Consider the following 25,588-nt stretch of genomic DNA (forward strand, 5'->3'; position numbering starts at 1 on the left):
CATGTGATAGGAAAAGTTGATTTGAGCATAAATGTTATAAGAGATTGTGAGGTTGGCTTTAATATAAGTAAAAGAACTAAAGAAAGGTTATGTGAAAGAGGAAAAAAAGGTTGTGGATTAGATTCAAGTTAAAGCAAAAAAAAATCTCATGGGATAATGATGATGCAAAACCATGATTTTTATATTTTACACACTCAGAAGGTTAGAGGTTTAGGATTTAGTATTTTGAATTTAGATTTGTGTTTGGTTTTAGCGCTTTGTCGTATGGTTTAACTGATTTTCATATTTATTTAGGGTTAAAGTTTAAGGTTTGAATTTATTGCTTGTGTCTGGGATTTAGTTAGGCTAGGGTTTGAATTTGGTGTTTAATTAGGGTTAATCTAATTTTTTAGTTAATGGGTTACATGGTTGAACATGGTGGTTACATAATTAAGAATGACATAATCTACTATGTTGCACAAACTTGCTATTTTCTTTTAAGTGTAGTGTTTATTTTCCAAAACTTTTTTTTGTGATATTTTATTAAAAAATCCATTTCTTTTCTCTTTAGAATAATTGTTTGGGAGTGTGATGCAATGTGATTGAAACTATGTTTTGCCCATATCATAATTTTGAAAGAGTTCAATTAATCATCACATGTAATAGTTTTGGATGTTCCATTGAAAACTCTCTCTTAAAACCTTGTTTAAGAAAAATTTCTCATCGGTAAGTTTTTTAAAAACTAAAATTTTAAACCACAACCACAAAAGCTATCACAATACTAAACATATACTTGATAATGTAATGCATGATACTTTTATAAAATTATTTTCCAGTTTAAAATGCATTAAAATAATATGTTTTCAGATTTGTTTATATATCAATATATTAAAGTTATATATGAAAAAAAATCTATAAAATATCAATTTAATATTTTTGAAAATAAAAAATACTTTTAAAAAACAACTTGAAAAACTCTTTAAAAAGTTAACAGAAAAAAACAAACTCACCCTAACTTATAAAGATTTCTTTCATAGAAATAATTGTTTAAGGCAATCAATGAATTGATTAAGGGTGAGCATTTTCGGTTTGTTTCGATTTTCTCCTAAAAATTAACCAACCGATTTTAAAAAAAATTAAAAATAAAACTAAATTGAAAACGACTCAAACCACCCAATTTTAGTTCGGTTTGATTCGGTCAATTTATGAAAAAAAAATTCAATAAAAAGACAAATTAATGGACATGTTAGTTGCATTTTTTATAAGGAGATAAAAAATGTTGGAAAATGTTAGAAAAATGTGGGTTGAAAGACCATCAATTGTTGTTCTGAGGGGATTTGATGCTAGGTGTCGAGAATATATGAAAAATAGGAGACACTAATAAGAAAATACGAGGAAAGTTGAACAATCTCCAAAACATTAGTTGGGGCTCTAGATTATTTACAAAAGATGACAATAACAAAAGAAAGTTTGAACCAAATATATTTTGTTAAGGTCTAGAGAAGTTTGGCAACAAGGGTGGATCACTTGCTTTTTAATGAGTTTTTTATCAGCATTATGAAGTTTCATGATGTTAGTGTTGAAAGGTTTAATTGTGATATGGAGATTTTGTAGTTTGGTGCTTGAGGTCAAAAACCTTCTTTCCTAAAACAAGTGATGGCTTTGAGCGAGAAGTAACTCCGAGATGCTATCTTACAAGAAGGGAAAAGAATGAAAAAGAATAACATCATTCATTTGAATGTAGCCGAGGTAGAAAAGATACAAAATAAAAGAGTATTTATTAGTTAAAAATGAAAAAGCTTGAGGGGAAATAGAGAAATTGAGAAAAAGATTGGAAGACGAAATTTGGTTAAATTTAGGTTTTAAAATTAAAAGAAAAGTTAGTTTATATATATATATATATATATATATATATATATATATATATATTAACTTGTTCTAGTGTTATTTGAATTGATTTGATTTAGCGTGTTTGACAGTGTGGTAGCGGTTGCTTTTTAAATAACTTTTCGTGCCGAAAAGCATGCCAATGATTTTTTTTTATTTTTTAAAAATTATTTTTAACATCAGCACATCAAAACGATCCAAAAAGTACAAACCGAACTCAATTTTAACAAAAAAAAAAATTCAAATTTAGGCAAAACGCAGGTGCAAACGCAGCACCAAACGCTGCCTAAAGTTGAAGCAACTAATTTTATATTTTTAAAATCAAAATCAAACCAAATCAATTTTTTATTTTTTTATAATTTAATTTTATAAATATATTTTTATTTTTATATTTAATTAATATTTTAGTTGTTTTGAAAAAAAAGCAATACCCTCTTTCTTTTTTAGCTTTATTCTCCTAGGCAGTGGTGTCCTTGTCTACTTGTCTCTTATGCTCTATATAAAAACCTCAAACCCTTTCTCATTCTCTAATTGATCATAAATGCTTGTCTAAATCACCATGACAAAGCTTAAGAAACGGAGGTCTACAGAAGTGGTCAGTCGGTGTTTGTTTTCTTTCAATCTTTTTTATTAATTTATCTTTTCTTTTTTTTTTAATTGGAAAATTTCATAATTATGGTTGCTATGCTACTTATTATTCAGGAGTTCACTTTAGATTAATCCGCTTCTGCTTGCTTATAATTTTGAAGCGGTAGAATTTTATGCTATTGCTGTAAGGGGTTGCTAAATTTGAAATGGTTCTTTCTAGAGAATTGCCTGCCTTGTATAGAAAAGGAAATCTGTTGGTTTGCAAGTCTTTTATGTCCATATAGTAATATTCTGGTTGAGTTTGTTTTCCCACAGTGTTTGCACGCTGTTAAATAACGTTGTGTCCTTTGAATTGTGTCAGCCTCCCAAAATTAAGTCCTTCATCAATGGTGTTATTACCAGTCCACTTGAGAATATAGAAGAACCCCTAAAAGGTTTTGTTTGGGAGTTCGATAAGGTAACTTTACATCCTTTAACTGACGAAGTATGAGGGTTGCTTTTATGCAGATTTATGAATGGGTTGATTTAATTTCATTTCACACTGCTGCAGGGAGATTTTCATCATTGGGTTGATCTTTTTAATCATTTTGATTCATATTTTGAGAAGCACATAAAGCCAAGAAAAGACTTGCAGGTTGAGGACAACTTCTTGGAATCTGATCCTCCCTTTCCAAGAGAAGCTCTTCTTCAAATTCTTCGTGTTATCAGAATAATTTTAGAGAACTGCACAAACAAGCACCTTTATAGTTCTTATGAGGTATTGTTGTTCCTATATGAAATGCATCCTGTGTGTTTAATAGTTGGGCAAACAGTGCTGCTTCTGTTTTACATTTATCAGTTAGGCTGTGGTTTTCGCACAGTATCCTTTGTATATGTTTTTAGTGGTGATAAAATCCCGTCACAGGCATGTTTTAAGGGCTTCTATAACAGTTGCCTTTTTTTACCCTCAATTCCTTAAAAAATTTGCTTCTCTATTTCCTCTGTTGTTGCAGCAGCATCTCTCTAACCTTCTGGCTTCCACTGATGCGGACATAGTAGAGGCTTGCTTGCAGACTCTGGCAGCTTTTTTGAACAAGACTCTTGGAAGATATTCCATTAGAGATTTGTCTTTGAATACAAAGTTATTTTCTCTTGCACAAGGCTGGGGAGGAAAGGATGAGGGTCTTGGATTGGTTGCGTCTACTATACAAAATGGATGTGACCCTGTTGCTTACGAGTTAGGTTGCACCCTTCATTTTGAGTTCTATGCATTGAACGAGTTGTCAAGTCAGTTCAGTGCCATAGAACAGCCAACTCAGGGTTTACAAATTATTCATTTACCTAATGTCGATACTTGTCCAGAGACAGATTGTGAGCTTTTGAATAAGTTAGTTGTAGAATATAAAGTACCTCCCAGCTTAAGATTTTCTTTATTGACGAGATTGCGGTTCGCAAGGGCTTTTCGCCCTTTGGTTTCTCGCCAATTGTACACATGCATCCGTTTGTATGCTTTCATTGTTCTTGTTCAAGCAAGCAGTGATGCTGATGTTCTAGTTTCTTTCTTCAACTCTGAGCCTGAGTTTGTCAATGAATTAGTTTCACTTTTGAGCTATGAAGATGAAGTGCCTGAGAAAATTCGAATTCTTTGTTTGTTATCATTGGTTGCTCTTTCTCAAGATAGGTCCCGCCAATCAACTGTCTTGGCTGCTGTCACATCTGGTGGTCACCGCGGCATCCTGTCCAGCCTCATGCAAAAAGCCATTGATTCTGTTATTATCAGTGATTCATCAAAATGGTCTGCTGATTTTGCTGAAGCTCTACTATCTCTTGTCACTGTTTTGGTCTCATCATCATCAGGTTGCTCAGCCATGCGCGAGGCAGGGTTTATTCCTACTCTTCTACCCCTCCTCAAAGATACAGACCCTCAGCATTTGCATTTGGTAGCCGCAGCCGTGCACATTCTAGAGGCATTCATGGATTACAGTAATCCTGCTACTGCATTATTCAGAGAGTTGGGTGGTTTGGATGACACCATCTCTCGACTGAAGGTAGAAGTGTCTCATGTAGAAAATTGTTCAAAGCAACAAGGTGAAGATTCTAATTCAAGGACAAGGAATTTGCAAGTAGCTGCAAGTGCTTCCTCAGAGCTACTCCCACTGTATTCTGAAGCATTAGTTGCTTATCATCGACGTTTACTGATGAAAGCTTTGCTAAGGGCGATATCCCTTGGAACATATGCTGCTGGGAACACTTCTCGTATTTATGGATCTGAGGACAGTTTGTTGCCCCAATGCCTATGTCTAATCTTCAGAAGAGCAAAAGATTTTGGTGGAGGGGTGTTTTCACTTGCAGCAACTGTCATGAGTGATCTAATTCACAAAGATCCTACCTGTTTCCCTATCTTAGATGCAGCTGGTCTTCCTTCTGCTTTTTTGAATGCAATAATGGATGGTGTTCTATGCTCTTCAGAAGCCATAATGTGCATACCTCAGTGTTTGGATGCCCTATGCCTGAATAATAATGGTCTTCAGGCTGTAAAGGATCGGAATGCTCTAAGGTGCTTCGTGAAAATATTTACATCCAAAATGTATTTGCGTGCCCTTTTTGGTGAGGCACCAGGGTCCTTGTCTACTGGACTGGATGAACTCATGCGCCATGCTTCCTCATTACGAGGACCTGGAGTGGATATGTTGATTGAGATCCTAAATGTCATTACAAAAATTGGGTCTGGGGTTGATGGTTCATGCCCATCCACTGATCCGTCCTGCTCTGCTCCTGTTCCAATGGAAACTGATGCTGAAGAAAGGAGTCTGGTTCTGTCAGATGAAAGGGGAAGTTTCAGGATGGAAACCTTGGAGCAGACCACTGAGCAGTCATCTGATGCTTCAGCAGCAAATGTTGACTCACTTTTTCCTGAATGTTTAAGCAATGTTGCTCGTCTTCTTGAAACAGTTCTCCAGAATTCTGACACATGTCACATATTTGTTGAGAAGAAGGGAATTGATGCTGTTCTGCAGTTATTTACTTTGCCTTTAATGCCTATTTCAACATCGATTGGTCAGATCATATCTGTTGCGTTTAAGAACTTCTCACCTCAGCATTCTGCTTCCTTGGCTAGGGCAGTATGTGCCTTCTTGAGAGAACATCTAAAATCAACAAATGAACTATTAGTTTCAGTTGCGGGGACTCATCTTGCTGTGGTTGAATCTGCTAAGCAAGCTAAGGTTCTGAGATATCTTTCCAGCCTTGAATGTATACTTTCTCTCTCGAATTTTTTGTTGAAGGGGAATAGTACTTTTGTCTCTGAATTGGGCACTGCAGATGCTGATGTGTTGAAGGATATTGGGATGGCATACCGGGAAATAATTTGGCAAGTTTCTCTGTATAATGACTCCAAAGTGGATGAAAAGAGAAATGCAGAACAGGGGACTGACCTGTCTTCATCAACTGCTGTGGTAAGAGAAAGTGACGATGACGCAAACATTCCAGTTGTGAGATACATGAACCCAGATTCTATTAGGAATGGTTCTCAGTCCCTTTGGGGTGGGGAACATGAATTTCTCTCGGTCATTCGTTCAGGTGAGGGCTTGCACCGCCGTAGTCGACATGGCTTGGCACGTATACGAAGTGGGAGGACTGGTCAGCACTTGGATGCTTTAAGCGTTGACTCTGAGATCCCATCAGATGAACCAGAGACATCTTTGCCAAAGTTGAAAAGTAGAACTCCTGATGAGATTCTAAACAAATTGGCTTTTGTATTACGTTCTTTCTTTTCTGCCCTTGTGAAGGGATTTACATCTCCAAACCGTCGAAGGGCTGATGTAGGGCTGTTGAGTGCAGTTTCAAAGACCCTTGGAACTAACTTGGCTAAAATATATCTTGAGGCTCTCAGCTTCTCAGGGTATTCTACTGCTGGAATTGACACATCACTGTCAGTTAAGTGCCGATATCTTGGAAAGGTTGTTGATGACATGGCAGCCCTCACATTTGACAGCAGGAGGCGTACATGTTATGCATCAATGGTCAATAATTTTTATGTACATGGAACCTTTAAGGAGCTGCTTACTACATTTGAAGCTACAAGTCAACTGTTATGGACACTACCTTACCCTTTTCCACACCCCTCAGTTGACCATGAGAAGGCAGGTGAAGGAAATAATTTGTCTCACAGCACATGGCTACTTGACACTTTACACAGCTACTGCTGTGTGCTCGAGTATTTTGTTAACTCCTCTCTGCTTTTATCTTCAACATCTGGATCCCAAGTTCAACTACTTGTTCAGCCTGTTGCAGCTGGTTTGTCAATTGGGCTATTTCCTGTTCCTAAGGACCCTGAAGTCTTTGTTCGCATGCTGCAGTCTCAGGTTCTGGATGTCATGTTATCTGTCTGGAACCACCCAATGTTTCCAAGTTGCAGCACTGGCTTCATTTCTTCTATTGTGTCACTTGTTACGCACATATACTCTGGTGTTGGAGATGTCAAAAGGAATAGAAGTGGCATTGCAGGAAGTACAAACCAAAGGTTCATGCTCCCACCACCCGATGAAAATACAATTGCTATGATTGTTGAGATGGGCTTTACAAGGGCAAGAGCTGAAGAGGCATTGAGACGGGTGGAAACAAATAGTGTTGAAATGGCCATGGAGTGGCTGTTTAGTCATGCTGAGGATCCTGTGCAGGAGGATGATGAGTTGGCTCGGGCACTTGCGCTATCACTAGGAAGTTCATCTGAAGGATTGAAAATTGACGATGAGGATAATTCAATAGATGCCGTGACAGAAGAAGGAAAAATGACGGTGCCTCCTGTTGAAGATATACTTGCTGCATCTGTGAAGCTGTTTCAGAGTAGTGATACGATGGCATTCTCGTTGACGGATTTGCTTGTGACCCTTTGCAATCGGAACAAAGGAGAAGACCGTCTAAAGGTGGCATCTTATCTTATTGAGCAGCTAAAGCTTTGCCCATTGGATTTTTCCAAGGATTCCAGTGCACTGTGTATGATATCACATATTTTAGCATTGCTCCTTTTTGAGGATGGAACTGTTCGAGAAATTGCTGCACAGAATGGTATAGTTGCTGCTGTAACAAATGTCTTGATGAATTTCAAGGCTAGAAACGCATCAGGGAGTGAAATTCTTATCCCAAAATGCATTAGTGCCTTACTGCTCATCTTGGATAACATGTTGCAATCCAGGCCTAGAATCTCTTCTGAAACCACCGGAGGAACCCAGACAGTATCTCTGCCTGACTCAACAGTTCTGGCATCAGGTACAGAAAAAAAGGTGGCTTCAGACTTTCCTGAGAAAGAATCTGGCACAGCACTTGAGAAATTATTGGGGAAGTCAACTGGTTACCTGACTATTGAAGAGAGTCGTGAAGTACTACTTGTTGCCTATGACTTGATGAAACAGCATGTTCCTGCTGTGATCATGCAGGCTATTCTGCAGTTATGTGCTCGCCTGACAAAAACTCACATTTTAGCGTTGCAATTTCTTGAAAATGGAGGGTTAACTGCTCTATTTAGTATTCCACGAAGTTGTTTCTTCCCTGGATATGACACTGTTTCATCTGCCATCATTCGGCACCTCCTTGAAGATCCTCATACCCTACAAAATGCTATGGAATTGGAGATACGTCAAACTTTGATCGGAAATCGCCATGCTGGGCGTATTTTCCCAAGGACATTTTTGACATCCATGGCACCTGTTATTTCCAGAGATCCTGTGGTTTTTATGAAAGCTGCAGCTGCAGCTTGTCAGTTGGAATCATCAGGAGGGAGGACTTTTGTGGTATTATTGAAGGAAAAAGAGAAGGAAAGGGACAAATCAAAAGCTTCAGGTGCTGAAGAATCTGTCCGGATTTCTGAGAATAAGATGCATGATGGTTCAGGTAAATGTGCCAAAGGCCATAAAAAGATTCCGGCCAATCTTACTCAAGTAATGGATCAGCTTCTTGATATAGTTCTGAAACATCCTTTGCCAAAAAGTCCAGAAGGTTGTGTTGGTGATTTAAATTTGATGGATGTGGATGAACCTGCTACCAAATTAAAGGGAAAATCCAAGGTTGACGAGACAAAGAAAATGGAGTCTGAATCTGAAAGATCTGCTGGACTGGCTAAAGTGACTTTTGTTCTCAAGTTGTTGAGTGATGTTCTTCTTATGTATGTGCATGCGGTTGGGGTCATACTGAGACGAGACTTGGAATTGTGTCATCTGCGGGGATCTAATCAAACAGATAGTTCTGGGCAAGGTGGGATAATTCATCATATCTTACACCAGTTGCTTCTAATATCTACAGATAAATCTGCAGGACCTGATGAATGGAGGGACAAATTATCTGAAAAAGCTTCTTGGTTCATTGTTGTTTTGTGTGGCCGATCTGGTGAAGGGCGGAGGCGAGTGATTAATGAACTTGTGAAAGCTATGTCTTCATTCTCATACTTGGAGAGCAATTCACATAACAACATTTTGTTGCCTGATAAAAAAGTTTTTGCTTTTTCTGATTTGGTATATTCAATTTTGTCTAAAAATGCATCCTCCAGCCACTTACCTGGTTCTGGATGCTCACTGGATATAGCAAAAAGCATGATAGATGGAGGAATGGTGCAGTCTCTTACTAGCATTCTTCAAGTGATTGATTTGGACCATCCTGATGCTCCTAAGATTGTCAATCTTCTATTGAAGGCTTTGGAAAGTCTGTCAAGGGCTGCCAATGCTAGTGAGCAGGTTCTTAAATCTGAGGGTCTGAACAAGAAGAAAACAACTGTGTCAAATGGAAGATGTGATGAACAGGCAGCTGCATCAGCTGTGGAGACCATGGAGCTTAATCAGAATAGCGATGCCACACAGGAAGCCCCAGATGAGGAGGATACTGACATTGAGCAACAGCAAGGAACTACTCATGTTGAGGGTAATCATGCTGAACATCAAAATCAGCCAGCAGCGCAAGACATGAGGATAGAGTCGGAAGATACAATGCCAACCAATCCATCGGTGGACATTGGAATGGATCTCATGCATGAAGAAATGGAAGAGGGTGGTGTGTCACGCAACACTGACCAAATTGAGATGACTTTTCGTGTTGAGAACAGGACTGGTGATGATATGGGTGATGAGGATGATGACATGGGAGATGATGGTGACGAGGATGAGGATGATGATGAGGGGGAGGATGAGGATATCACTGAAGATGGTGCTGGCATGATGTCTCTTGCTGACACTGATGTGGAAGATCATGATGATACTGGCTTGGCAGATGACTATAATGATGAGATGATTGATGAAGAAGATGATTTTCATGAGAATCGTGTTATAGAGGTCAGGTGGAGGGAGGCCCTTGATGGGTTGGATCATTTGCAGGTACTCGGTCAGCCTGGAGCTTCAAGTGGTCTGGTTGATGTTGCTGCTGAGCCATTTGAAAGGGTGAATGTGGATGATCTTTTCGGTCTTCGCAGGCCTTTGGGTTTTGGTCATCGGCGTCAGAGTGGCAGGTCTTCCTTTGAGCGGTCTGCCACAGAAACAAATGGATTTCAGCATCCTCTGCTGTTAAGGCCATCCCAGTCAGATGATCTGGTTTCTATGTGGTCATCAGGTGGGCATTCATCCAGGGGTTTAGAAGCTTTGTCATATGGGAGCTTTGATGTACCTCATTTTTATATGTTTGATGCTCCTGTTCTTCCATTTGAACATGTACCTAGTAGAATATTTGGTGATCGTTTGGGTAGGGCAGCACCCCCACCTTTGTCTGATTCTTCTTTAGGAATGGACTCGTTGCATACACAGGGGCGGAGAGGGCCTGGTGATGGAAGGTGGACTGATGATGGTCAGCCACAAGCAGGTGCCCAATCTGCTGCAATTGCACAAGCAATAGAGGAGCAGTTCATCTCACAGCTGTGCAGTGTACCTACAAGCAATGCTCCCATTGAGAGGCAGTTCCAGAATTCAGGAGTCCAGGAGAATCAACCATCTCATAATCCTCCATCCAATAATGGTCAAGCAGTGGTGGATGATGATAACACCAGCAGTCAACAAAATGAAGTTCAGCAAGGAAATGGCAATGAAGTTACCCACTATCAGCCTAATCCAACAGCTGAAACCATTCCTTGCAATGAGCAGGTTGATTCTCGGTCTTCATTCAGTGATTCAGGTGAAGATTTACAGGTGGATGAACCTATGTTAGCTCAACCAATTTCTCTGAACAACAGTACACCAAATGATCTTGACAACATGGAAATTGGAGATGGTGATGGCACTGCATGTGATCAAGTCGAGACAATGCCAGAGCATGTCAACTCTGCAGAACATCATGCTTCTTTGCAATGTGAAGGGGTCCCTGAAGCACATGCAAGTCTCAATGATGTGCCTGTTCAGGATGTCAGATCCTCAACAGATGATCAGTGCAATAATCCTTTGTTGGCCAATTCTGTTTCAATGATGCCTGATGTGGATCAGATGAATGCTGATGTTGAAATGACTGGTGCTGATGCTGAAGGAAATTGGCCTGGGCAATCCATGCCTGCTTCTGAACAAGGTGCTGATGAGACATCATCCAGGCAAGAGACATTGGTTGCTCAGGATGCTACTCAGGCTGACCAAAATGGTATAGATAATGAGACTCCCACTACAAGCGCAATTGACCCAACTTTCCTGGAGGCATTACCTGAAGGTTTACGAACAGAGGTTCTAGCTTCCCAGCAGGCTCAGTCTGTTCAACCTCCAACTTACACTCCACCTTCTGTTGAAGATATTGATCCTGAATTTTTGGCTGCCCTTCCACCAGACATCCAAGCAGAGGTTTTGGCACAACAACGAGCACAGCGGATTGCACAGCAGGCTGAAGGACAGCCTGTTGACATGGATAATGCTTCAATAATCGCTACTTTTCCTGCTGATGTGCGTGAAGAGGTTTGTTTTTTAACTTAGCCTGCAATTGCTTCTTGAGTAATGATAACCCTCTGATGATTGCTTTTGATCCAGGTGCTTTTGACCTCTTCAGAAGCAGTATTATCAGCATTACCTTCTCCATTACTTGCCGAAGCCCAAATGCTACGGGACCGAGCAATGAGTCACTATCAGGCTCACAGCCTGTTTGATAGTAGCCACAGGCTAAATAGTCGTAGAAATGGTTTGGGATTTGATAGGCAGACAGTGATGGACAGGGGTGTTGGAGTTACAATTGGACAGAGGGCTGCTTCTGCTTTTGCAGATGGCATGAAGGTGAATGAAATTGAAGGCGAGCCACTTTTGGATACCAATGCATTGAAAGCTTTGATCCACCTGCTAAGGATGGCACAGGTAATTGGTGATCTCTGCATATTATGTTTCACTGGAAAGTAATCTTGCATTCTTGCTATTTGGGAGATGAACTTTTATTTTGTGCTTGTTCTTTTAATTTGGCAAAATGGCTTAGAATTATTTGATATGTAGTTTTAATTAATTCTGAATTTTAGTATTTTGATTAATTCTAGAAGATTAATAGTCTAGTCAAAAGAATGATTGGTGACTGAATTAATCTGTTCAAGAAACTGTAGACTTCTGTTTCTGTGGTCCTCCATTAAGTAGTTCTTCATGATCAAGAACTTTACAAAGTTACATTTTATTAAAATCTTAATGTTATGATCCATACATCAATGAGCATTAAACTTTAGATGGACCCTAATAGTAACTTGTATCATGCCATTTTATACAATATTTGAACAGTTTGTGTTTCCCTTGAAAGTTGTGCAGTTTTTCCCAGTTCAGTGTGTATTTTCTTAGAAAGCTAGTGATTCAAGGCTGTTTGTGAGAAAAGATGACTCTTTGGCTCTTGCTTCCGCATATTCAATGTTGATGGATTTGGATGAATAGAAGAAGATAAGGGATTTAATTTGAGGATTAATATTTGTCTGTGCTCAGAGCTCATAATGAGTCAGGGATTTTATTATATTGGGGTAGATGCGATACTAGGTAATCTCTTTTTGGTACTGTGAGCTAGTAGGAGCTGAATTGCAAGTACTGCATAGCTTGACTGGTTCTGGCTTACTTTGTTGTTTCACACTAAAGTTCCAGTAACATTAAGGATGTGCTTCTCTTTTCCATAGAAGCTTGCATTATCACAATTAGTTCCTCTTTCTGACTGTCAGCTATTAAAGGTTTGCTCTTAGAGCTCTTGGAGTTCATGTAAATTAAAAGAATTTATGTTTGAGAATGCCCATTGTTCAGACTGTATAATGCCAAATCTTTTATTTTAAGTTTTTTTAAAGTTTTTTCTGCATAATGATCTTACAATATAGTCATGACATCCCTACTGCATCGTGATATTTTGCTAAACTGGGTTTTCTTTTTTCAATCATTTTTATTTCTATGATGTTAGCCCCTTGGGAAAGGCCTTCTACAGAGACTTCTGTTAAACCTTTGTGCACATAGTACTACAAGGACAAGTTTAGTTTGTCTCTTGCTCAATATGATTAAACCCGAGGCTGAAGGGTCAGTCAGTGGATTGGCAGCAATTAACTCCCAGAGGCTTTATGGTTGTCAGTCAAATGTTGTTTATGGTCGATCGCAGTTGATGGATGGTACTTTTTTCCCCATCTGTTGTAATCATAATTTTCCAATTAACATATGTTTTAAATTATCAATTCTGATTGTTTTCTTTACAGGACTTCCTCCCTTGGTTTTGCGTCGAGTTCTAGAAATCTTGACCTATTTGGCTACAAATCATTCTTCTATTGCCAATATGTTGTTCTACTTTGATCCCTCAATTGTTCTGGAGCCTCCAAGTCCAAAATATCTGGAAACCAAGATTGATAAAGGCAAGGAGAAAATTGGAGATGGAGATAATTCGTTAAAACCTTTGGGCAATACTGATAATGTTCCTTTGATCCTTTTTCTGAAGCTGTTGAATCGACCACTTTTTCTACACAGCACTACTCATCTTGAGCAGGTAAGAGCAATCTGGTTTGGAAGTGGTTTGACATCTCTTTACTTTTCTTGATCCAATTTGCATATTTAGTAGTTTGGCTCATGTTTCGTTGTAGCATGTTTTCCCTATATTGATGGTATAATCTTGATCCTTTCTTCTAATGTGTTTCTTGATTTCACGCATGAGACAAATTCGTTGTGGTGCAGGTCATGGGATTGCTTCAAGTAGTAGTTTTCACGGCAGCATCAAAATTAGACAGCCATGCCCAATCTGGACAGGCACAGGAGACTTCTCAAAAACAAACTGCCGGTGAAGTTCCTGGTGGTGTTCAAAGTGTTCCACCATTGGTAGCAGAACCAAGTCAAGAGGACAAGGCTGCCAGTTCTGGGTCCATTTCTAGTAGAAATAGGATCATTGATGCATGCAGTGTTTTCTTGAAGTTACCACAACCTGAGTTGAGCAATCTGTGCAGCCTTCTTGGTTGTGAAGGGTACTTTCAGGCTTTAATTCTTATATCTAACATTTTGAAAGTTCCATGTCTTATCAGTCAACTTAACATGCTCATTTTTTTTGGTCAATCCATCATTAGCAATGTGCCATTCATTTATCTATGTATCTTTTTTTCTTTTAGTTATCTCACTTCATCTCTGTTTTTCTTTAGTTTTTTTTTGTTCATGTGAATTTGTCAATGAATCACTAATCTGTTCCATTGACTAAATCCAGGCTGTCAGATAAAGTATATATGCTAGCTGGAGAAGTGCTTAAGAAGTTGGCCTCAATTGTTGCAACCCATCGTAAATTCTTTACTTCAGAGCTTTCAGAATTAGCTCGTGGGCTGAGCAGTTCAGCTGTCAGTGAGCTTGTCACCTTGAGGAACACTCACATGCTAGGTCTAAGTGCTGGCTCCATGGCCGGGGCAGCAATCCTACGTGTGCTACAGGCACTCAGCTCACTCACCTCACCCACTATTGATGAGAATATGGACCTTGAGAGTGGTGGGGAACAAGAGGAGCAAGCTACCATGTGGAACTTAAGTAGTGCACTTCAGCCATTGTGGCTAGAATTGAGCGAATGTATTAGTTTGACAGAGACACAGCTCGTTCAGAGCACTTTCAGTCCAACTGTATCAAATATAAATGTAGGGGAGCTTGTACAGGGGGGCTCTTCTTCATCCCCTCTTCCTCCTGGAACCCAGAGGCTCTTGCCTTTCATTGAAGCTTTCTTTGTTTTGTGTGAAAAGCTACAGGCAAACCAATCCATTGTGCAACAAGATCACGAGACCATAACTGCGAGAGAAGTCAAAGAATCTTCAGGGAGCTCCTCCTCGACCACTGCATGCATTGGAGATTCTCAGAGAAAGCTTGATGGTGTTGTCATATTTTCCAGATTTGCAGAGAAGCATCGCCGGCTTTTGAATACTTTTATAAGGCAGAATCCTGGCTTGTTGGAGAAATCACTTTCTATGATGCTGAAGGCTCCCAGACTTATTGATTTTGATAACAAGAGGGCATATTTCCGCTCCAGAATAAGGCAACAGCATGAGCAACAACGTTCTGGTCCTCTGCGGATAAGTGTTCGGCGAGCATATGTTTTGGAGGATTCATACAATCAATTGAGAATGCGACCTACTCAGGATCTCAGGGGAAGATTGAATGTTCAGTTCCAAGGTGAGGAGGGTATTGATGCTGGAGGTTTGACTAGAGAATGGTATCAATTGCTGTCAAGGGTTGTTTTTGACAAGGGAGCATTGCTTTTCACAACTGTCGGGAATAATGTGACTTTTCAGCCAAACCCTAATTCTGTTTATCAGACAGAACATCTGTCTTACTTCAAGTTTGTGGGCCGTGTGGTAATGCTCCAGAACTTGTTTCTTCTGAACTAGATTGTACCACTGTTATTGAATTAGGTAGTTTTCTGATTTTATTGCTTATGAGCTTTTGTGTAGGTTTCGAAGGCACTGTTTGATGGGCAACTTTTGGATGTTTACTTTACTCGGTCTTTCTACAAGCATATTCTTGGTGCAAAGGTGACATACCATGACATAGAGGCTGTTGATCCTGATTATTACAAGAATTTGAAGTGGATGCTGGAGGTTAGTGAATTTAATCTGTGATCCCCTCTTCTGAATTCAGTTGTGCTTTTGCCCACATTTTGCTATGAAGTGAGTTTTTCCCCAGTGCATGACAGTTATTATCTTTTGCTGTATCTCATCTGTTTCAGAATGATGTTAGTGATATACCTGACTTGACATTCAGCATGGATGCTGACGAGGAGAAGCACATCCTTTATGAGAAAACTCAGGTACCCTCAGCATTTCGAAACCTTGTATTGTTATCAATATTCTTGTTATGTGTTTATCCTCTTCCTGGGCTTGAACAATGGTTCCAAGTTTTATGAGGCTCCTGAGCTTGCATTTATTCGTGCTTTTTTGCTTGGAAAAAGGTTACTGATTATGAGCTTAAACCTGGAGGAAGAAACATAAGGGTTACTGAAGAAACAAAGCATGAGTATGTAGACCTTGTTGCTGATCATATATTGACAAACGCCATTCGTCCTCAGATTAATTCCTTCCTAGAAGGTTTTAATGAATTGGTGCCAAGGGAACTTATTTCCATTTTCAACGATAAAGAGCTTGAGCTACTAATCAGTGGACTTCCTGAAATTGATTGTGAGTTGGCTTTTTTGTTATCCTGTTCAATTTATGTGGTTCTTTTTTCTTTGAAATACCTGACCAGTAACACTGCTGTTGCAGTGGATGATCTGGAGGCCAACACTGAGTATACTGGCTATACTTCAGCATCTGGTGTTGTTCAATGGTTTTGGGAGGTCGTCAAAGGTTTTAACAAGGAAGATATGGCCAGACTACTGCAGTTCGTCACTGGAACATCGAAGGTGATTTGTTGTACTGTATGCTTGGATATTCTATGAATATGTTTCATATGATGTATTCTAACAGATACATAATTGGTCACTTCATTGTATATTTTGCATGATAAATGTTTTTGTTGAATTGGTGTTTAGGTTTGTGCATGGTTTTAGCAGATCAACTATCTGAACTTGGAATTTTAGTAAAAACTAACTGTGGGTTTTCAGGTTCCATTGGAGGGTTTCAAGGCATTGCAGGGTATCTCTGGTCCCCAAAAGCTTCAGATTCACAAAGCCTATGGGGCTCCTGAGCGTTTGCCTTCTGCTCACACATGGTCAGCTAGAAGCCCTGTGCTGTTATGGTTACTTAAAAGCCCAAAATTTGCTCCTGATATTGGAATTTTCTGTTGGTCCTTGTTATTTTTTTTTCTTTTTCCAGCTTCAATCAGCTAGACCTTCCTGAGTATACCTCCGGGGAACAGCTTCAAGAACGCTTGCTGCTTGCTATTCATGAAGCCAGTGAAGGATTTGGCTTTGGTTAAACGAGTTTAACATGTTGGCTGGGATAATCAACATTCTGTCTATAAGATGTGATGTATTATCTTATATTTATTCTTGTTTACATCATCTGTAAGTTTTCCACCACCATATCTTTCTGGACAAATTTTGCAGATGTGTTGTTTCTGTATCCAATAACTCATCAGTAACTGTTTTTTATTCGATTAAATTTCCATGCAGCAGATTGAGGATTGACTCAAAGCGGACGAGGATTAGCATAATATGAAAGGCTGTAGGGGTGCCTCAAAATTGCACCAGCACGGTAACTGAAGCTCTGCTGTAGTTATCAGCTGCGAAATACATATCTTTTTTAGGGTTACTTGCCATGTCAGGCATATGGGGATAAGTCTCTCGTTCCATTGTTTATACAACTTTTGTTCATTACTGTTAATATTCTTCAATGTGCATTATATCTTGATGGATAACTTATCTAGCAGTAGTTGCATGTTTTCTTTCCTCACTGCTTTTCTCCTTGAAAGGATTCTTCAACTGGTGCCAAAACTCAATTCGAATGTTGGATACCTGATTTCTGTCAGTCGAAGATTATACAAACTGCTTCTGCAATCAGGCTGTTTTGTCGGTGAATTGAATAAAAAATAATAAAAAATTGAGTTCTTAAAAGACTGCAAACAAGAGGCTAAGAACAAAAAGATTTGACAGGTTGCGAAACTCGATCAATCTGCTGTCAAGCATCGGCCAAGGCAAGAATTCCAACGAACCAGGTCATGTTTCTTCACACTCGAACGCTCGTCAATCAATGTCAGCACTTTTACTTTCTTGCATTATATTGAGTATATTAATGTTTTCCTATACATTGAATTAGATTTGAGAAGTATAATGGTATAATTCTATTTTGAAGTGTGGTTGATAAGCTCACAAGTGCCTCTGCTTTTATAAATTTTTCTTTAATGCGGTTTTCCGTTTATTAATTTTATTAACATGGTACTTCTATTCATCCCTCATTATAAACACTAAAACTCAATTATTAGTTATGCAATTGATTTGATTTAATCAAATTAACTTTTTAAAATTATAAATTGACTCACTTTAATTTTTTTCAATTAAAATTTAAATTAACTTTAAAAATCATTTTTTCTTATAATTAAATTTTTAGTAAAATTAATTAAGTCTTTCTAAAATTCTCATTAAATCTTTACATATCTAAATTTGTATTTCTTTATCCAAAATAAAAATATTTCACCAATGAGCTATTTTGTCAATCAAAATTGGGCTGCTAATTTTGTCTATCTTGTATATTTTGGTCTTCCAACTTTTTCATTTGTCATTTTGGTCATTAACTATCAACTTGGATAATATTCTAGGTTTTTTTCTGTATATCCTCTTGTATTTTGAATTTTTTTTTCTATTTCTTTTTATTTTTTTATTTTTTTATGAGGTCAAAAGTGAGTAACAATATGACTTAAATGCTCTTTCTTAGATTTATTATAAATTATTATATCATCAAAGAAAACAAGAACAAAATTTTCTAAGATAAGGTATGAATATCTCATTCACAAGTTCTTAGAATGTAGATGGGGTATTAGTAAGCTCAAAAGATATCATTAGGAATTTTTAATGACCTTGATGAGTTCACAATCTTAGAAATATCTTTATTCTAGATTCTAATTTGATAAAACTCAAACATTAAGTCTAGTTTTGAAAAGAATTTTGATTCACATGGTTCATCAAAGAGTTCTAGAGTTCTTGAACCATAAGAGTGAAACTTATCTTTAATAGTTTTTTTATTCAAGGCTCTATAATTTATACACACTCTTCAAGACCCATCAACTTTTTTTACCAGTAGAATTATTGATGAAAATGGGTTTTGGTTGGGCCTAATGATTCCTAACTAAAGTAATTCCTTCACTATCTTTCTTTTTCAACTTTCTAATAGTAAGGATACATGTAAGGTCACACATTTATCATTTATTAGGGAAGTTTCCTTTTATATGACAATACGATGATCATGAGATCTTTTTGAAGGTAGTCCTTTAGATTCTTAAAAACCTTCTCCAAACTCCCTAAGTAATTCTTAAATAGATTTAGGCTTTTTTTTTTCCTCGATCACGATCATGTGTGCTTCTTGTATCCACCAAAGTCACATCTACCTGAATATTAATTATGATTAGGACTGCTAATTGTCATAATATGCATGACATCGAATGGCAAAGTTGTCTCCTGAAAATTAGAGGTGTTTAGGTTTAATCATAAAGTTATGATTATAGGGTTCAAGAGTCATAACCTAGTATTATATTTACTAAAAAAACCTAATGATCTGCAAGAGTCTGAGTAAGGGGACTAGTTGTGCAAAGAAAAGACACATCATTTGTAATACACCTTATTTATGGTAAACCGCATCATAGATTAATTATTAATCTAAGGCATATTTCTATTTGTTGATCTCATTTAAAATTCAAGGCAAATCTTACTTCATGAAGAAGTTTCTACGGGTTAAATCTTAACTATTTCTAATATCTAAATTTTAACATCGTATTTATTTTTTATTTTTGTATCTTTAATACTTGAGGGTATACTTTACAATGTAATTTTATACCCTAGAATATTAAAGTCTATAGTTAAATTCTAACACTCCAAATAAAAAATTAATTGTTGTGTGGATTTTTTGGTATTTTGATTAAACCCTAATGGATAATCATAAATTGGTTATGATATCCATTTAAAACATGATAAAAATATGATTGGTTTTTTTTAAAAAAATATGCATGAAAAATCCTTCGAATTCGGTCGTATGCGTAAAAACAGTACATATTTTTTTTTCTTTTGAAATAAGGGAATTTTTAAAATTGTTTTTTGATTTTTTGAGATTTTGGAGAAAAATCAAGTATTTTAATATCGAGTTTGTATTTTATAGTGTAAATCTACAATATTAAATGAAATTATTTTAAAAAATATATTTTTTATTTTTTAAAATAAGGGGATTTTTTTTTTGAAATTTTATCAAAATCTTTGAGAAAATTCTTGTATTTTTAATATCGAGTCCATAATTTAGATTGTAAGTCTACGGTCTAATATTAAATAAAATTATTGAAAAAAAAAGCAAGAAACCCATAAATAATTTTAAAATGGTCCTTGCGATTTTTTTAGAATTTTTTGGTTTTTTTTATTAGGCTTATTAGGCTAAACATTAAAATAAAAAAAAAATTTAAAACTAAGAAAAATGCACTAGGGTGTGTTTGAAAAACATACATTTAGCTTAAGAGATGGGCTAGTTGAGCCTGAGATCCAAGCTTAGCCCGGTCGGGTTAGGCTTACTGAAGGCCCAAAACTTATATATATATATATATAGACACATAAACAATAGCATGAGAGAAAAAAGAGCAAGCTTACCTAGTGTAAAGGGGACTGTTACTACTGGGAAGAGGAGACAATGCTGTTGGAAAAAGCTTTATTATGCTATTATTGTTAGTCACGTTGCAGAGGTTAAAGCTGTTGGGGGAAGCCTATGGTGCTATTGTTGTTGGTCACGGTGTAGAAGTTGGTATTGTTGGACTTATAGAATGACTAGCATGTGTTTTTTTAGTGAGATATGGGAAATAAAGGGTGTTTTATTTAAAAGATGAGCAACGATGAAGGAAGTCTTCTATTTGGAAAAAAGTTGATGTTGGGTTTGAGGGTAGAAGGTAAATAACAGTTTAAAGACTAGTTTTTTCTCACTTTCCACCCCCTTTTTCTCTCTCCTCCTTACATAAAATCCACCTTTATTTATAGGGAGGTGAAAGAAGGACATCTGGTCTTTATTGAGTATAAATCTTAACCCTTAATTCAAATGAGAATGATCTCAATCGTTGATCAAAAATCACAATCACAATTTGCGAAACTAGACTACAAAGGCTGATCAAGTTAGTCTTTTTGGGTCACCTTTTTTGTAGTTTTTTTTTTATGGCAAACTAGCAGGAATAAAGCTCGGGGTGTAATACGGGTTGAGCTTTACCATATAGTGTCTTTTACATTCTATTCAAGACATGAGTGGTGCATTAAATGACTTTGAAAAAGGGCTTTATAGACAACTTTTCAGGTTTAGAGAAACATGACAATGAATTCTAAAATCACTAGATTTTTTGATTTGGTCCCTAAACTCTTGGCACTTTGTAGTGGAACCCCCAATCAGTTCTAATTTTTTAGATTCCCTGCAATTTCATCATTGGCCTTCTTTAACTAAATCCTCCAATTTCTACACTTTTTATAAAACGATCATTGGTCTAGGATATTTTTAATTAATCTTTAATGCACCATCAAAATTTTAATTTCTTCAATTTCACTCATGGTTTCAATTAAATTGAGTTCCCGAAGTTTAGTATTTTTTCAAAAAGATTCTTGGTTGTGAATTTCTTCAATTTGACCCTTAATTCATCTCATACTTTGATTTTCTTGCAATTTTGTCCCCGATTTCACTCAATGGACTTGTAAAAAATAAATTTGGTCATTTAAAATTTCAATCTTCTCAATTTATCTCAAATTAGTCTTCCGAAACTTATTCTTTCACCAATTAAATCCATAATAAATTTAATTTGACCGATTAAAAATCCAATTAAGTCCTTACATCTTATTAAATTTTTTAATTTTATCCAAATTAATTATTAAACATAATTCAACCTTTAATTGGGCTCATGATTAAATCAAATTGGCCTATTAAAAGTTTAATTATTTCTTGGACTTAATTTTTATGCATATCCGTTCAATAATCATTTAATTCAACTTTAAATGTGCATTATTTTTTTAGTCTTGGGTATAATAGGATACCATTGATCTTCTAATTTTGTCCAAAACTCCAACTTGGTTCCTTTATGCATTTGAAATCCTTTTCGGCTTGTTTTTTTTTTTCAAGTTACCGATCTTTTTCTTTTTTATTTTTTTTTTATATTTTCAAAAGGAAAAGGCAATTTAGGGAGAACCAACAATTAATTTGTGACCTCAATCATGGCATGGAGTGAAATTTCTACTTCATTTAGATCTTTTACCTCCACTAAATCAATTAGATTCCCATACCTGAAACAACCTCTTCGCCTTCAACTATATCATCCTCTTCTATAAAAAATAACTATAGGCGCCCACATTTATGTGTAGCATTTGCCGCTGCACTTAAAGAAAAGATCCTTTTTCTTTTATTTTCTTTTAGCTGGTTCAATGTCAACTTAGGATAAGTTTGAGAAGTATTGAGCATAGTTCTCTTTGTTATTACTAAATTGGGCTTGTTAGAAGTCCTTGGGTAAAAAGACCACCAACTTTAAATTATGAGTCTAGTTTAAATTGAGGAAGGAGTAAAATTGATAAGGGCAAAATTAAAATACTTGTACTTTTTATAGAATTGGAATTAACAAGAATAAGGGCTCAATTGAAAGAATAAAAGATTTATAGTGATCAATTAGAAGTGGTCAGGACTCCCGATGAAAAAATCCCGAAGTTGAAGGAGTTTTTCCATGCTCTACAATGCTTCTATCCTTGAATTTATAGAATTCTAATGACAAATTTGATATTCAAATTATAAGTAAAAAATATGATTCATGAAACTGGACTGTAGATTGACCATTTCTACCCCATTCAACGTTGTCGTATAAGTCAAAGATGGGTTCCAATTATTAAGCACTAGCCATCGTTCTTCTTTTTAAAAATTTTAAATTATTTTTATTTGATTTTAAATTGTTTTGATATGTTGATATCAAAAAAAAATTATTTTAATATATTTTTAAATAAAATATATTTTAAAAACCACTGTTATTACAATCTTAAAAAAATCAATTATTGTTAAAGGCTTACCACTGTTGATTCGCTTCAAAGATCAATCCTGGCCATCCCAGTTGCTTCTTTTATAGCTATTCGACAAATCCTAAATCAAAAGAGGACAAAATAAAAAATAAATTGTCACAGATTCTTGAGAATCTGTTACATATTCATGTGAGGGGATCTCTTACATCATCCAGTTATGTTTATAAAAAAAATTAATCTCTGTCTCATAACAACTAACCAAAACACATTGAAAATGTTTTTTATGACACAAATATGTTGTCTGAAGTTGGAAAAAAGAAGAAGAAGAAAATCACTCTTACGACATTGTTATTGTGGAAACATCTTGATGATTTAAATAAAATAAAGACATCAAATATGATGGGACATGTGGACGAAAGTCTTTGTAATAACTTTATAACTTATGGAAGTTTTTTTCTTACAAAAAAATACAAAGAATTTGAAAATTAATGGATACCATAAAACTGTTTGTAGATTAGAGGACATTCAAGAATTTATTTATAATATTAATACATGTAACTTATTTGATCATGAAGTTGTTTATAGCTTTTGGTTATTTCATCTATTCATATTTTTTTTTATTAATATAAATATTCGAGTTATCTTTTGCGTACCTCGATTAATTCTACAAGTTCTGAAATTAATGACAATATAAGTTTTTAGTGACCATTATATTAGTAATCACAAGACTTAAAATTGAGATTACAAGAAAAACAAACATTTTGATCCTAAACTTTTACCACTGGTATATTTACTAAGATAGTTTCATCAATCCATATTTACTTGTTTTACTTGTTAGCTTTATTAAACTGGGACCTCCCTCCTCCCTCCGGAAGGGTAATAATTTTCTAATTAAATCTGTTCATCAAAATTGAAATCTAAGACTTTGATCTGTTATGAACAAAATAAGAAAAATAAATAAAAAATTCTACAAGACATGGATGGTTTAAGCAAAAGGAGCAGTCCTTATTTAACTATAAACTAGAGCATAGAGTTTTATTATAATTAATCACATTGTTTATGCTCTCACATCAAATTGTTCATCCCACAATTCATACGCATTTTGTTTTCATTTAGGTCCTTGAAGTTATTAATTATTTGCACTTTAATCAATAGACTTCATTTATTCCCATTTTAGTCCTTCTAGATTATATTTTTCATGGTTTTATATGTTGGGTTTTGTTTCGCATTACAAGCTCTTGCATATTCAATGTGGAAAAGATTGTTACCGGTTGCAATTATAGAGTTTAGGTAAAACAATAATAATTAAAATAACTATGATTGAAATTGAAAAAAAAAAACTTTTTTATCTTTACTATTCAAATTACATGACATTCTAAGCTTTTATTCATAATAATATATTTATTTAATATTTCAATTCCTAGCTTTTAAGGAATGAAAGAGTATGTTGTGAGGGAAAAAAAAAAAAGATGAGAGATAAACTCTCGGGTTATCAAATTCTAGCTATTTATAACTTTAATTTTGGTATTTATAAATTCATTAAAAAAAAAACTTAATGAAGATAGTTTATATTTTTAATGAGTTTGAAAAAAAAAAAAGATAGGGCTTTAAAAAGTTTTTGATTTGATTTTGAGTTTTTAAACTAATTAAAATATATTTTATTAAAATGTGTGTTTGAAAGGTCTATAAGATGTTTTTTTCTTCCTTCATATTTTTGGGTTAAAAAAAAATTAAAAATTTAGTTTTTAATATCAAAAAATGAGGACTCCAATACAAAATTATTATTGAGGAACAACACCTTGTTCCCTACCTTTTTTTAAAAAATTTGGCTACAGCTCAAAAGCACATGTAAGCAAGCATGGACTTCAAAACCTAAGATGTGCTTAACCTTTATTGTTAAAGCCGAGTATGTGGTGAAAGGCTTGTTCTCTAGAACATCCTCTTTTTTTAAATAAATTTTTTATATCTAAAAATTAAATTATAATTAGATGAATAATTACAATAATATTTAAAAATTATTTAATTATTTCATGCCTTTTAAATAAGATTTGAGTTTTAGACTTGAGTTTTTTTTATCTTCTATAATTATATATAAAACTAATATGTGCATTTTTTTTTTCAAATAGCACATGGATATTCCATATGAGTAAATTATATATTTTATTATTTATTATTTTTATATATTTTTATAATTATTTATTCTTCTATTTTTCATATAGTATTGTAGCATAAAAATAGTTAAAACAATTTTTTATATCTTAATTTAAAATTATTTTATAGATAATGATGAGTTATTATTTAAAATATCATGCTTCTAATAAATAAAAAAACTACATTTTCATCAAAACTAAAAATAAGTAAATGAATAACGAAAAAGAATTTTTGGTTAAAGAAATATATATTTTCCTACTTAATCTAAATCCCTTTTTTCAAATAATCATCTTGTTAATAAAACAAAATCATGGTTTTGTTAAAAAAAAAAAAAAACTTTTGGCAAGAGAAATACATATTTTTCCCTGGAATTTAAATCATTAAAATTTTTATGAATATTTATTTTAATTAAATAGAAAAGAAAGATGATTTTAAAAATAATCATGTAGCATCGTGTGGTCTATATTTTTCTGTAGCATCACTGTTTTTTTATTCATAAGCAATGTAGCATTGTTTGATTTCCTTCTTGGTCCCTGGAGCTTCTTTTTTTTTAAAAAAAAAATCTTCAAGCTACAAATTCTTTCAATTTGGCCCTTGGAATTATTTGTGTTGTCTTATATTCTTTGTTCTCTTTAGATTTTTGTGTTTACACATGCCTCGGGTGTTGGAAATTATTTCGGGATTTCGTGCATGTTGATTTTGCATCAAAAAGTTTATAGTTGTTGAGAAGTACAAAATTAAAAGAGCATTAACCAAAATTAAAATTACTAGTAATTGTTAGTCTTTTCTCTATTTATACTATTCAATAAGTGTGTAAATCTATACTTTGGTCCCTCAATTTTAATATTTTATTATATTTCATCTATTTTATTTTTTATTTTAGCCTTAAATTTTATTTGTTTTACATTTCAATCTTTAGATGTTAATAAAAAATAAAGAAAGTTATCAAAAAATCTCT

The 25,588-nt window shown here is 35.2% G+C and overlaps 1 protein-coding gene across 3 annotated transcripts; it reads left to right on the forward strand.

Annotated features, from left to right (window-relative positions):
- The first annotated feature begins 2,318 nt into the window (after window positions 1-2,318).
- Window positions 2,319-17,215, forward strand: LOC118035403 (E3 ubiquitin-protein ligase UPL1). Of its 3 annotated transcripts, none has more exons than XM_035040956.2 (16): window positions 2,319-2,461; window positions 2,816-2,911; window positions 3,005-3,211; window positions 3,447-11,336; window positions 11,409-11,726; window positions 12,784-12,985; window positions 13,070-13,353; window positions 13,539-13,822; window positions 14,056-15,181; window positions 15,278-15,424; window positions 15,553-15,633; window positions 15,775-16,000; window positions 16,085-16,224; window positions 16,426-16,532; window positions 16,637-16,827; window positions 16,936-17,215. In XM_035040956.2, exons 1-15 carry the CDS (start codon window positions 2,426-2,428, stop codon window positions 16,737-16,739), a joined length of 11,247 nt encoding a protein of 3,748 aa, XP_034896847.1. In that variant the 5' UTR covers window positions 2,319-2,425; the 3' UTR covers window positions 16,740-16,827; window positions 16,936-17,215. The 3 variants fall into 3 exon arrangements, with proteins under 3 accessions (XP_034896847.1, XP_034896846.1, XP_034896848.1); XM_035040955.2 differs by having other exon boundaries at window positions 16,939-17,215; XM_035040957.2 differs by having other exon boundaries at window positions 3,450-11,336; window positions 16,939-17,215.
- Window positions 17,216-25,588: the final 8,373 nt, after the last annotated feature.

The sequence above is a fragment of the Populus alba genome, chromosome 11, assembly GCF_005239225.2.
Source record: "Populus alba chromosome 11, ASM523922v2, whole genome shotgun sequence".
Classification (NCBI taxonomy): domain Eukaryota; kingdom Viridiplantae; phylum Streptophyta; class Magnoliopsida; order Malpighiales; family Salicaceae; genus Populus; species Populus alba.

Coding starts and splice junctions, on each gene's coding strand:
- LOC118035403 (XM_035040956.2), top strand. CDS start 2,426: ATGACAAAGCTTAAGAAACGGAGGTCTACAGAAGTG. Junction 2,462..2,815: donor AACGGAGGTCTACAGAAGTG/GTCAGTCGGTGT, acceptor GAATTGTGTCAG/CCTCCCAAAATTAAGTCCTT. Junction 12,986..13,069: donor TCGATCGCAGTTGATGGATG/GTACTTTTTTCC, acceptor TTTTCTTTACAG/GACTTCCTCCCTTGGTTTTG.